General features: G+C 28.1%; 3 protein-coding genes across 3 annotated transcripts; 1 reads left to right on the top strand and 2 right to left on the bottom strand.

The window, feature by feature from the left end:
* Window positions 1–3,342: 3,342 nt before the first annotated feature.
* On the bottom strand, window positions 3,343–5,306 carry LOC110923029 (protein FAR-RED ELONGATED HYPOCOTYL 3-like). Its single transcript, XM_022167218.1, has 3 exons — window positions 5,060–5,306; window positions 4,369–4,979; window positions 3,343–4,108 (listed from the first exon to the last, which is right to left on the bottom strand). Exons 2-3 carry the CDS (start codon window positions 4,882–4,884, stop codon window positions 3,608–3,610), a joined length of 1,017 nt encoding a protein of 338 aa, XP_022022910.1. The 5' UTR covers window positions 4,885–4,979; window positions 5,060–5,306; the 3' UTR covers window positions 3,343–3,607.
* LOC110922876 (protein FAR1-RELATED SEQUENCE 5-like) lies at window positions 4,964–6,401 on the bottom strand. The gene is made up of 5 exons (XM_035986918.1): window positions 6,329–6,401; window positions 5,585–6,217; window positions 5,395–5,500; window positions 5,088–5,318; window positions 4,964–4,979 (listed from the first exon to the last, which is right to left on the bottom strand). Exons 1-5 carry the CDS (start codon window positions 6,399–6,401, stop codon window positions 4,964–4,966), a joined length of 1,059 nt encoding a protein of 352 aa, XP_035842811.1.
* A 4,257-nt stretch (window positions 6,402–10,658) lies between these two features.
* LOC118489217 (protein transport protein SEC16B homolog) lies at window positions 10,659–13,467 on the top strand. Its single transcript, XM_035986917.1, has 4 exons — window positions 10,659–10,674; window positions 11,383–11,699; window positions 11,823–11,963; window positions 13,381–13,467. Exons 1-4 carry the CDS (start codon window positions 10,659–10,661, stop codon window positions 13,465–13,467), a joined length of 561 nt encoding a protein of 186 aa, XP_035842810.1.
* The last annotated feature ends 1,067 nt before the right edge of the window (window positions 13,468–14,534 follow it).

The following is a 14,534-nucleotide window of genomic DNA, read 5'->3' as shown; positions in this document are numbered from 1 at the left end:
ATTTACTATTTTCTTTTAATTTTACTTAATTTAGCCTGATTACATGAAATTTATGAGTACTTTTAGATGTTTGTTCATGTGTTGTTGCTTTTTTCAAAAAAAAAAAAAAATATATTGTTTTAACATGTTAATATTTTTTTAACTTGATTTTATATAGTTTTTTTTAAATAAAATTAAAACGATATAAAAAGTTAATTAATATTTTTTATCAAACACTTGATCATATGTAGGTTTTTTATGTTCATTTTTCAAAATAGGTTTAGTATTCTATTCATTTTATGTTGATATGGAATATGTTATCTCCGGGCACTCAGTCTTCACTTACATCTATATTGTTGACTTGTGTGCAGCAAGAAGAAGGAAAAATTATCATAAAAAAGTTATGAGATACGATTTCAGAACTTGCTTCGAGTATATTACTGGATAACGGTTAGCCTGAGCTTGTTACCATTCATGTTCCAGTGTGTTTCGTTGGATAAATTTTAAGCTTCAGGAGTCTGCGTTTTTTATATTTGCTCAATTGTCACAATACATCGGCTAGACTTTGATTCTGCATATTAACCATCTTCACGTTGTGTTTTTGCAGTGTTTGACTACATCTGGTAGTTCCAATTTGTGAATTGTCGCCTTAAGTGTTGTGATTAATTTTATTCAGTGTTTAAACTCCGGTGATAGGGATAGGTTTCAAGATCTACTTCCTGCGATGATGACGACTTTGACAGAAGCTTTGAACGGTGGACAAGAGGCCACCGGACAAGAGGCATTGGAGATGTTGATTGAGTTGGCCGGAACTGAACCAAGGTTTTTGAGGTGACAGTTAGTGGAGGTGGTTCAGTCAATGCTGCAGATTGTGGATGCTAAGACGTTAGAAGATACTTCTTTTCTACAAGTTTAATGGTAAGAAAATAGTCGATGTTTGGTCTTATATTTTGAATAATGAAGAAATGTATAGATCAGATAATTCTAAAAGAAGATACTTCTTTTCTACAAGTTTAATGGCAAGATTAATTTTTATATATAATATTTTTGCAAAATATTATTTAATTGTTATTTAATAAATTTTCAATTAGGATAACAAGTTGATAGGTAATGCTGAAGAATTTGAAAAAATATATGAATTGTTTAAAAGAAGACTAGAAGTATTAATGGAAAAGGAGAAGCATCTTTTATCATTTCAGGATATTGATCTGGTATGCATATTTATAATTTTTGAATATTTTTTTTATATACAACGAAGCTTATTTATTGTATAATTTAATTTATATCAGGTCTGTATACCAGTGTTAAGTTCAAAGGATTTCTATCTTTTAGTACTCAATTTGAATGATGTATCCCTAATTCTTATGGACAACAAGTGCAAAAATATTGATGATTATGAAAAAGTACCATATATCATAGTAAGTCCGTTATTTATATTTTACTTAAAATTTTATCCTTTTCTTTATTTCTAATATATGAACCTATCAATTGTTTTTTTTAGGGGAAGTTATTTGGAAAATATCTAAATTCTTTTAAACATAAGAATGCAAAAGAGATATATAAAGTTGAACCAAAGAAAGCTGATTTCAAATGGAGTACTGAAAAAAATTATACAGATTCTGGAGTATTTCTTATGTGTCACATGGATAATTACATGGGAGAAAATATAAAGGAATATCATTGTGGAATTTTTGCTAAATGTTCGGGTCAAGTAAATCAATTAAAAGTTCTAAGAAGGAAGTATGCGACAAGAATTCTATTATCAGAACTGAATTTGAAGAAAGAAGAAATTCTAGTAGAAGCTAATCATTTTCATTGTCTTAGAAAAGAAGAGAAGAACAATATTTTAGATTATGCTATAAAAAACTGGAATAACAGAGGTTTGAAGATGTATTGAATTTTTCTATCAAAAATTTAATTTTTTTAGTTAATGTATTCTTTCAGTTCAATTCTTCAGGACAACTTTTTTTTTTAAATTATCAGTTTTGACGTTATATTTTCTTAACATGTTAAATAATTGTTTTTAATAACTGCAAAAAAGTATTCTTATAAAGAAAACACTAAAAAAATTGCGAACCGAGAAACACTCTTAAAAATTAAACTTAACATGTTAAAAAAAACATGTGTTTTGAAGTTAAATTTTCTTAACATGATAAATTATTGTTTTTACTAACTGCAAACAAATAATCTTATATGCGGATGGTTCATTGGGAAACACTAAAAAACTGGGGAACCGAGGAACACTCTTAAAAATTAAACTTAACATGTTACAAAAAACATGAGTTTTGATATTATATTTTCTTAACATGTTAAATTATTGTTTTTACTAACCGCAAACAAGCAATCTTATATGGGTATGGTTTATTGGGAAACACTAAAATGCTGGGGAACCGAGGAACACTCTTAAAAATTAAACTTAACATGTTAAAAAAAAACATGAGTTTTGATATTATATTCTCTTAACATGTTAAATCATTGTTTTTACTAACCGCAAACAAGTAATCTTATATGGGTATGGTTTATTCAGAAACACTAAGAAGCTGGGGAACTGAGGAACACTCTTAAAAATTAATCTTAACATGTTAAAAAAAACATGGGTTTTGTTGTTATATTTTCATAATATCCAGTTTTTACTAACTGCAAACAAGTAATCTTATAATATACAGGGAGGGTTCATTGGGAAACACTAAAAACGTGGGGAACCAAGTACAATCTTAAAACTTAACATGTTAAGAAAAATTTCTAAATGTTTTTCGATGTAGAAACATTTTTAAGAAAAAAAAACAAAAAGTAAAATTATTTTAAAAAAAGAGTTAAAAAATATATATATATATATATATTATAAAATTAACTTAACATGTTAAAAATATTGTTTTTTTGAAATTTTTTCAGCGGTCTTTTTTTTATAAAAATGGGTATAAACTAATCAAAATAAAAAATAATTTTAACATGTTAAGTTAAATTTTTTCAAGTGTTCTCCTGTATCCTACTTTTTTTGTGTTTCTCAATGAACCTCACACTATAATACATTTTGTATCTTATTATTATAAATTTTATTAATTGCAAGGTAATTTTTGTGTTACCATGGATTCCTAGATCACGAGTGATCCGGGTGAGATTGGAGATACATGACCTTGTAATATTCCACTACAATTATTTATCATTAATATGAATATTTTCTTAACATGTTAAACAATTGTTTTACTAAATGCGTTCATGTAATCTTATAATAAACATTTCTAAAAGAACTCTTATATTCTAACTTGTCAACTTTTTTTAAATCACACATTGCTAAATATTTTTTCAGACTGTTTCCTTATAAAATACATGTAGAAACATTTAAACATATAAAAACAAATAAAAGAACTTAAAAAAAGTCATAGTATTTAAACCATAATAATCTCCAAGTCACTACATTAAACCATCATTAAAGATTAAAGATCCATGATTTACAAAATAAACGACCATTTCTTTTCTTGCTTTCTTCACATTCCTAATTTCCTTTTTCTTTGTTCTTGTTTTCTTCGGCCTGTCTTTCTAATTCCTCATGATACTTTCTACAATTTCTACTATCATGTGTATCTGTGTAAATTCCACATAAATTGCACCTTCGTATGGTCCTCTTTTTCTATTCAATAGCCTTCTCGCCTGGACCCTTTAATCTTTTGCCTGTACCAGAACCTTTGTTTCTAATTCCAGTTGGATTTTGAATTTCATTTTGTTCTCTAACACGTACTCCAAGCATTGATTCATACCTAGCTTCCTTCGGTAATTTTTCTTGATTTAGCTCTTTAGCTTCTATTTCTGTTCTCATATCCTCTATTTTTTCCATGAACTCTTTAAGTTCAGCTTTATTATTCGTCAAAGCCCTTAAACAATAATCAACCGAAGATATTGCTTTGTTAGCCATTTCTTCAACTTCATTATCTGTTTCACTGTGAAGAACTTTTTTTTGCCTTACATCTGCAGGAATCAAGTCCTTCGTCCAACGTTTGCATATATACTTTTCAGGAATTTCTTCAATATCACAGTTATTTAAAACATGGAATATATGTTTGCATAGTATTCCAAGTCTCAAAAACATTTGACATGAACATTCAATATTTCCATCTTCTGTATTACGGGTAACCTGAAATTAAAGTTTTAATTTAACATGTTGATTTTAAAAAGTCTTATAAAAACGAAACAAAAAACAATATGAAAAAGCTATAAATAAATAACTAAGATGGACTTTATAAAACAAATAATATTTAACATGTTAAATATTTATGAAACTAAAATAAAACTTAAAACAAAAATTTTGTATTTTGTCAACCTCAAATCGATACAAAAAACAATATGAAAAAGCTATACATAAATAACTGAACTTAAACAAAAATTGAAACATACCTTGAATTCATGTATTGGTTCAGTGTTATACATCTGCAAAGGCACTAAGTCATCTTCAACAGGTTGACTTTTTCTCTTTTCTTTTACGATTGTAGTTTCAATTACTCCTTCAGAATTCACAACATTATGAGAACATCTCCAAACAGATTCGTCGATTTCAACTTGAATCAATCTAAATATTGTTCTAGTATATAATTTTGCAGCATGCTTTTCAATATTCAAAGGAGTTTTATACTTTGGAGTTGTGTTTTTTGTTTGATGATCTAGCGTTTCTTGTATATATCGTTGTTTGTCCATAGCAGCACTAAATGAAAACATAAATTGTATCAACGTATCTCCATAGTGAGTAAAACTGTTGAAAAATGAATTCTCACTTTCTGATCTTGAAGTTGTTCTCATCAATCCACAAAATTCAACATCTTTAAAATAAGATGGAATCCATCGATGTCGAATTTCATACATATCTGACAGCCATTTATTTCCCAAAAGATTGTATCTTCCATCAACTCTCTCCATCTCTTCTCAAATTGTTCAGGTCTAGTATAAATACTCCAAACAAGTTTATGAAACTTACTTTTAAACTCAGCATTGTTTTCTACATCTCCACAAACCTAAAAATATTTATTTTAACATGTAAAAAAAATTCAATTGAACATGATATTAATAAATATAAAAAAAACTTAAGTTTTACCTTTGTTGGAAGTTTGTTTGTAATGTGCCATGTGCAAAGTCTATGTTTTGATTCAGTGAATACTTTTGACACAGCAACCTTCATTGCCGGATCTTGATCCGTAACAATTATGTTTGGTTGTTTTTTGAATGCTTTCAGAAAAATTTCTAGCAGAAATGTAAATGATTCAATATTTTCTTTTGCAATCATCCCAGCTCCAATCGTAACACATTTCCTATGATTATCCATACCAGTAAACAGTACAAAAACCATACAATACCTGAAATAATTAAAAAAACAATATTAAAAATTAAATTAAAATTCATTAAATATTTAATATAAAAAATATAACAAACTTGTTTGTCCTATAAGTTGCATCAAAAGATATAATATCACCAAACGCTTCATAATTGCATTTTGCAGTTTCATCAGCCCAAAAGAAAGCAGACAATTCATTGTTTTCTAACTTATATTAAAATGATAAATTATGCAAATGTTCTCTTCTTCCTTCCATTTTATCCTTTAACATTTGAGCATCATTCTCACCAATAAAAACATTAAGATTCCTTCTGCAATTTTTAAAATCTGTTATTGTTCCATGCACAAGATATCTAGAACCTCTAATACTGCTTAATACGTTATGACCACGTGTTGCTCCTATATTATTTGAAGCAACCCTATGAATGAATTTTTCTTCCATGTCATCCAATTTCCTTCTTTTTCTTAACAAATGCTTGTATTCTGAAGAAACTAACTCATGATTATGTCTATCTTCAAAATTATAAAGGATATAACAATCTTTTTCATCGCTTAATCTAAATCTCACTCTAGCTTTACAATCTGTCTTTTGAACATTGGAGTTTCTTTTCTGTTTACCACTATCTTTTTCATCCAACGTATCAACACTAACATTTTCAGGAGCGAATGCTTTGTTGCAAAGTATATATTTTATTTTAATATTTCCATCTTTATCCTGCTTTTGTGTAGACAATCTGGTATCAAAACCATATTTTTCTGCATATTCTGTATATGCTTGAATTGCACTCTCTAAGGTTTTGAACTTTTGACCAATAGACAGTCTATTTTCTTCTGGCCCATTTGGTACCCAAAATAAAGATCCATGAGGAGTGCTACTTGCATAACTGTTGTAAAATTCACTTGTTATGATATAATTAGATGCTGAAAAGAAAAAAAAAGGAAAATCAAAACATATATATATAATTTTAAACATAATGATATTAATAACAATAATAATTATAAGACAGAGAGAAAAAATTTTAATACCCTCACCTTCAAATTCACTTGGTCCTTCACTTGTACTTACACTTGGTCCTACTATAAGATTATCATTCATTCCATCCATTTTGAATTTTCAATGTAACCTTTATAAAACAAAAATTATAAGGTTAAATTCTTAACATCTTAAATATTTATTTAACATTTTAAATATTTATCATTCATTAAATCCATTTTAAGTTTCAATGAACCTTTGTAACAAAAATAAAAGGCAACTTCTCAACATGTTAAATATTATAATATAAATCAGTTAAAATAAATGACAAACAACTTGTGTAATTTTTAATCTTTACATTTAATATCTTATTTAGATGCAGATAAATATTTTCTTAACATGTTAAATAAATGTTTTTACTAACTGCATAGACGTAACCTTATAATATAAATTAGTAAAATTAAATGACAAACAACCTATGAAAGTTTTAAACTTCACATTTGATATCTGATATAAGCATAACAAGTTATATTGATAAACTAATATGTTAGTTTTTATTAATCGCAAGGTACGTCTTGTGTCACCATGGTTTCCTAGATCAACAGTGATCTGGGTGAGACCAGAGATACATCACGTCGTAGAAGGTTAGGAGCTTTCCCGACAATATACCATTGCGAATAATTATAAATAATACAGAATATTTTCTTAACATATTAAATAAATGACAAACAACCTATGCAAGTTTTAAATTTTACATTTGATATCTGATATAAAGCACAACAAGGTATAATAAAAAGCTATATTCTGAACATGTTAACTATAATAAAAAGCAGATAAATATTTTCTTAACATGTTAAATAAATGTTTTTACTAACTGCATACATGTAATCTTAGAACACAAATCACTTAAATTAAATGACAAACAACCTATGCAAGTTTTAAAATTTACATTTGATATCTGATATAAGCAGAACAAGTTATATTAAAAAGTTATATTCTTATCATGTTAACTATATTAAAAAGCACATAAATATTTTCTTAAAATGTTAAATAAATGTTTTTTACTAACTGCATAGACGTAACCTTATAATATAAATCAGTAAAATTAAATGACAAACAACCTATGAAAGTTTTAAACTTCACATTTGATATCTGATATAAGCAGAACAAGTTATAGTGATAAACTAATATTTTAGTTTTTATTAATCGCAAGGTACGTCTTGTGTCACTAAGGTTTCCTAGATTACCAGTGATCTGGGTGAGATCAGAGATACATCACCTCGTAGAAGGTTAGGAGCTTTCCCGACAATATACCATTGCGAATAATTATAAACAATACAGAATATTTTCTTAACATGTTAAATAAATGTTTCTACTAACTGCATATGTGTAATCTTATAATATAAATCACTTAAATTAAATGACAAACAACCTATGTTAGTTTTAAATTTTACATTTGATATCCGATATAAGAACAACAAGTTATATTAAAAAGCTATATTCTGAACATGTTAACTATAATAAAAAGCAGATAAATATTTTCTTAACATGTTAAATAAATGTTTTTACTAACTGCATACATGTAATGTTAGAACACAAATCACTTAAATTAAATGACAAACAACCTATGCAAGTTTTAAAATTTACATTTGATATATGATATAAGCAGAACAAGTTATATTAAAAAGTTATATTCTTATCATGTTAACTATATTAAAAAGCACATAAATATTTTCTTAACATGTTAAATAAATGTTTTTTACTAACTGCATAGACGTAACCTTATAATATAAATCAGTAAAATTAAATGACAAACAACCTATGAAAGTCTTAAACGTCACATTTGATATCTGATATAAGCAGAACAAGTTATAGTGATAAACTAATATTTTAGTTTTTATTAATCGCAAGGTACGTCTTGTGTCACTAAGGTTTCCTAGTTCACCAGTGATCTGGGTGAGATCAGAGATACATCACCTCGTAGAAGGTTAGGAGCTTTCCCGACAATATACCATTGCGAATAATTATAAACAATACAGAATATTTTCTTAACATGTTAATAAATGTTTCTACTAACTGCATACGTGTAATCTTATAATATAAATCACTTAAATTAAATGACAAACAACCTATGTTAGTTTTAAATTTTACATTTGATATCCGATATAAGAACAACAAGTTATATTAAAAAGCTATATTCTGAACATGTTAACTATAATAAAAAGCAGATAAATATTTTCTTAACATGTTAAATAAATGTTTTTACTAACTGCATACATGTAATCTTAGAACACAAATCACTTAAATTAAATGACAAACAACCTATGCAAGTTTTAAAATTTACATTTGATATCTAATATAAGCACAACAAGTTATATTAAAAAGTTATATTCTTATGATGTTAACTATATTAAAAAGCAGATAAATATTTTCTTAACATGTTAAATAAATGTTTTTACTAACTGCATACATGTAATCTTATAATATAAATCACTTAAACTAAATGACAAACAACCTATGCAATTTTTAATCTTTACATTTCTTATCTTATTACGCACAACAAGTTATATTGATAAACTATTATTTTAGTTTTTATTAATCGCAAGGTACGTCTTCTGTCACCATGCTTTCCTAGATCACCAATGATCTGGGTGAGATCAGAGATACATCACCTCGTAGAAGGTTAGGAGCTTTCCCGACAATATACCATTGCGAATAATTATAAACAATACAAAATATTTTCTTAACATGTTAAATAAATGTTTCTACTAACTGCATACATGTAATCTTATAATATAAATCACTTAAATTAAATGATAAAACAACCTATGTTAGTTTTAAATTTTACATTTGATATCTGATATAAGCACAACAAGTTATATTAAAAAGCTATATTCTGAACATGTTAACTATATTAAAAAGCAGATAAATATTTTCTTAACATGTTAAATAAATGTTTTTACTAACTGCATGCATGTAATCTTAGAATATAAATCACTTAAATTAAATGACAAACAACCTATGCAAGTTTTAAAATTCACATTTGATATTTGATATAAGCACAACAAGTTATATTCTTATCATGTTAACTATATTAAAAAGCAGATAAATATTTTCTTAACATGTTAAATAAATGTTTTTACTATCTGCATACATGTAATCTTAGAACACAAATCACTTAAATTAAATGACGAACAACCTATGCAAGTTTTAAAATTTACATTTGATATCTGATATAAGCACAACAAGTTATATTAAAAGTTATATTCTTATCATGTTAACTATATTAAAAAGCAGATAAATATTTTCTTAACATGTTAAATAAATGTTTCTACTAACTGCATACATGTAATCTTATAATATAAATCACTTAAATTAAATGACAAACAACTTATGCAATTTTTAATCTTTACATTTCTTATCTTATTATGCACAACAAGTTATATTGATAAACTAATATTTTAGTTTTTATTAATCACAAGGTACGTCTTGTGTCACCATGGTTTCCTAGATCACCAGTGATCTGGGTGAGATCAGAGATACATCACCTCGTAGAAGGTTAGGAGCTTTCCCGACAATATACCATTGCGAATAATTATAAATAATACAGAATATTTTCTTAACATGTTATGTTAAATTAATGTTTCTACTAACTGCATACATGTAATCTTAGAACACAAATCCCTTAAATTAAATGACAAACAACCTATGCAAGTTTTAAAATTTACATTTGATATCTGATATAAGCACAACAAGTAATATTAAAAAGTTATATTCTTATCATGTTAACTATATTAAAAAGCAGATAAATATTTTCTTAACATGTTAAATAAATGTTTTTACTAACTGCATACATGTAATATTAGAATATAAATCACTTAAATTAAATGACAAACAACCTATGCAAGTTTTAAAATTTTCATTTGATATCTGATATAAGCACAACAATTTATATTAAAAAATTATATTCTTAACATGTTAAATATCTTTAGATGCAGATAAATATTTTCTTAACATGTTAAATAAATGCTTTTACTAACTGCATACCTGTAATCTTAGAACACAAATCATTTAAATTAAATGACAAAAAACCTACGCAAGTTTTAAAATTTGGATTTGATATCTGATATAAGCATAACAAGTTATATTGATAAACTAATATTTTAGTTTTTATTAATCGCAAGGTACGTCTTGTGTCACCATGCTTTCCTAGATCACCAGTGATCTGGGTGAGATCAGATACATCACCTCGTAGAAGGTTAGGAGCTTTCCCGATAATATACCATTGCGAATAATTATAAACAATACAAAATATTTTCTTAACATGTTAAATAAATGTTTCTACTAACTGCATACATGTAATCTTATAATATAAATCACTTAAATTAAATGACAAACAACCTATGTTAGTTTTAAATTTTACATTTGATATCTGATATAAGCACAAGTTATATTAAAAAGCTATATTCTGAACATGTTAACTATATTAAAAAGCAGATAAATATTTTCTTAACATGTTAAATAAATGTTTTTACTAACTGCATACATGTAATCTTAGAATATAAATCACTTAAATTAAATGACAAACAACCTATGCAAGTTTTAAAATTCACATTTGATATCTGATATAAGCACAACAAGTTATATTAAAAAGTTATATTCTTATCATGTTAACTATATTAAAAAGCAGATAAATATTTTCTTAACATGTTAAATAAATGCTTTTACTAACTGCATACCTGTAACCTTAGAACACAAATCACTTAAATTAAATGACAAAAAAACCTACGCAAGTTTTAATATTTAGATTTGATATCTGATATAAGCACAACAAGTTATATTAAAAAGTTATATTCTTATCATGTTAACTATATTAAAAAGCTGATAAATATTTTCTTAACATGTTAAATAAATGTTTTTACGAACTGCGTACATGTAATCTTATAATATAAACAACTTATTCAACTGAATGTATCAAGTCTAGGCTTCTAGAAGACATGTGTGTAGCTTGTCTTAGTAGCTTGGTTTTATTTGTGATGAAATATTATACATCATATTATATTTTAAACTTAGTTGGTAAATTGCTCAACCCCAAATATTGTACTGAATGTAGGGGGGTTTTATGCAAACTTAGTGGCTTCGGGTAAAATAGTTGGTAAATTGCTCAACCTTATTGATAACACTGCACATCGTGTTGTTGACGGCCTACCGCCGCTTGTTCCATCAACATCTGGTGGTGGTGCCCAACATGACCACCATCAACAAACGCAGATGGGTCCTAGGGTTTTATCTAGTAAATCAGCAATGGCAGTGTCATCTTTAGTGCCATCTGCGTCTATGGAGCCCATCTATCAGGCAGACAGAAACAACATAAATATGATGCATAACCACAGTGCTTCAGAACCTGCTTTTGGTCGTTCTCCCATGCAGGTTGTCATAAATTTATATTTTCTTATAGCTGGATTTTTGATTCCGATTATTTGACATTACATTGTTGAAACGTTGAAAATGAAATAACTCTTCTGGTCGTATGGGACTTCAATGTTGGATTAGGATGAAACGTTGAAGGAAAACTCTGCTGATTCACAAAGTAAAGCATCTGGGAAGACTTCAGGGCGTCGCGGCTTCGGTTTGGGGGCCATGCTTTTCGAAAAAATGGTGGGTAGGATTCTACCGCCTCGCCAGGACAAACAAGTACAACTTATCCTAAATAGAGGTAGAAACTGGGCGGGCCGTGCCTGTTGGGTAACAAGTCAAAACGGGTTGGGCCGACCAGCAAACACAGTTTTCACTTTTGGAATACTATGAATAAAGAAAAAAGAATGGTCTATATATGATTACAAACCATATTATTACTAATAGACCCATTTATAGCCACCATACATCATGTTTACATTGATGTTTGTAGGCAAAGTTGGGGGACACTAATAAATTCTATTATGATGAGAACCTTAAGAGATGGTGGAAGAAGGGGTTGATCCGCCAGCAGAGGAAGCGGTCCTTGCTCCACCACCTGGGCGTTATTTCATCACAAATCAAAATGTTAACTTTTGATTTCTATTCAAATGATAACTCAACTGAATGTATCAAGTCTAGGCTTCTAGCAGACATGTGTGTAGCTTGTCTTAGTAGCTTGGTTTTATTTGTGATGAAATATTGTACATCATATTATATTTTAAACTTATAGGAAATCCAAGCAAAGTATTTAACTATGTAAAGTAAAGCTATAGAAAATGATAATGAAAAAAGTACTCAAAAGAGCGAATCAGTTTTCAGAATGTTTTCAGAATGATAAGAGAATCTCAAGAGGAAGCAGTCCATAAATTTGATCTCAAAAAGAGAGAGAGACTACATACACTAATAACCATACCAGTACTAAAGGAAATTTTGGTTGAAGCATTTTATCAAGCAGTTGGTATGCACATTCTAACTTATCAGTTTTGAACAATACAACAGAAAACACTACTCTATGTAGACTTTTTTAAATGATATTATAATATTAACCATACCAGTACTAAAGGAAATTTTGGTTGAAGCATTTCATCGAGCAGTTGGTGTGCACCTTCTAACTTATCAGTTTTGAGAAACATAACAGAATTCACTCCTCTATGTGTTGTATCTAATATTAGCATTTGCAGATCAACAACAAATATGATAACATCTAACCTAGATAACATCTCTATATAAATGAAATTTAATTAAAAATTATTAACATGTTAAAACAATTGTTTTTTCTAAAAAAGTTAAAAAAACATAAACATAAATATACATATAACCATAATTTCCTAAAATCAGGTTAAATTAAATAAAAATTAATCGATAATCGCAAAATAAATGATACCTTAACCTGAGATTTAAGATCTGAAACCCTAGAAACTAATACTGCATAGATCTCAGTCAAAATCGGCAACAGCTATAGTTTTGTAATAGCTTTCCTCAACCAGATCTGAAAAATATGAAGATTATTAGTGTAGATTCGAAAAATCTCATTGGAAATCTGAAAAATTGAACGGATCTGAAAAATATGGTGCTAGACCTTCTCTTAAATCGCAGTGGTTGTTGCTAGTGGTGTTTAATATTTGCGTTCGCGGATGCTGGTGGCGTATTGTAGTGGTGGTGGTGGTTTATGGTGGTGACGGTGGCGGCGTATGACGGTGACTCAGAGAACCTAGGGTTTCAAAGAAAGAATTCTGTTTGAATGTGGTGGAGTAGTAGATATATTATTTTGGACAAAAATGCCCCTGTTCCCTTGTTCCCCACTTTTTTAGAGTTCCCCAATGAACTCTCCCCTATATATATATATATATATATATATATATATATATATATATATATATATATATATATTAATATATTATTAATGGTGGGGTAGTCTTGGCTAGTCCCCACAACCTTGGGTAGTCCCCAAAGAGACTATCATCCTCCCGTGATTACGTGGCGCCTACATGGCGGATAGTCCTTTGGAGACTACCCTCCCCCATACCCAATGGTCTTATTGGTTTGCGAGTTGATAACAAGTTTGCAAGTTTTTTTATCCTTACTTTGTTTTAAAATAATACTAATTTAACCTACTTGGTTTAGTTTTAATTTAACCTTATTGTGTTTTAAACATAGCGGCTACCAAAGAAGTGGGTTGTCAACAATGGTTTGGATAAAATGTTTGAACTAACACTTAGGGTCAAGGATGGTCGTGAGGAGATGTTGAGGTTTGCATTGACTTGTCCCAGGGTAATCCAAGGTATAATCAAGGTACGAAAACCTTTGTTAAAAACATGTAGTTGGAATTTGGTGATGAATTGGAGTTTATGTTTTCTTTTCAAGAAAAAAGGTATGTTGTTTGTTACTCACTACTTAAAAAAAGGTTTTTTTTTTTTTTTTTTTTTTTTTTTTTTTTTTTTTTTTTTTTTGTTTAAAAACGTACTTGGTTTACGTTGGTTGATACTTGATGCATGATTGGTTTTGCATTAGACGCTTCTTTTTTTTAATAAGCTCTAGTGGTTAGTATATGATGCATTTTTTTTAGCATTTTCATGCAAGCTTAGAAAAATATGTATTAGTTGTTGATGTTTACTTATTTATTAGTACTAGCCAAGTAGTAAATGGTCTTTGTACGGTTTTTTTGAATGGACATTATTAAACTAAATCGTTTTGCAATTTTTTGGTTTCCGGTGACGTTACAAAGAAATATTTAGAAAGTTATGAATTGTTTATACCTAGGTTTTTGACTTATAATTGTATTTCCTTTACGTTGTATGATGTAATATT

The sequence above is a fragment of the Helianthus annuus genome, chromosome 17 (assembly GCF_002127325.2).
Source record: "Helianthus annuus cultivar XRQ/B chromosome 17, HanXRQr2.0-SUNRISE, whole genome shotgun sequence".
In the NCBI taxonomy this organism is placed as follows: Eukaryota; Viridiplantae; Streptophyta; class Magnoliopsida; order Asterales; family Asteraceae; genus Helianthus; species Helianthus annuus.
Note: the sequence above shows the minus strand (reverse complement) of the source record. Positions and strands in the feature narration are given on the sequence as shown.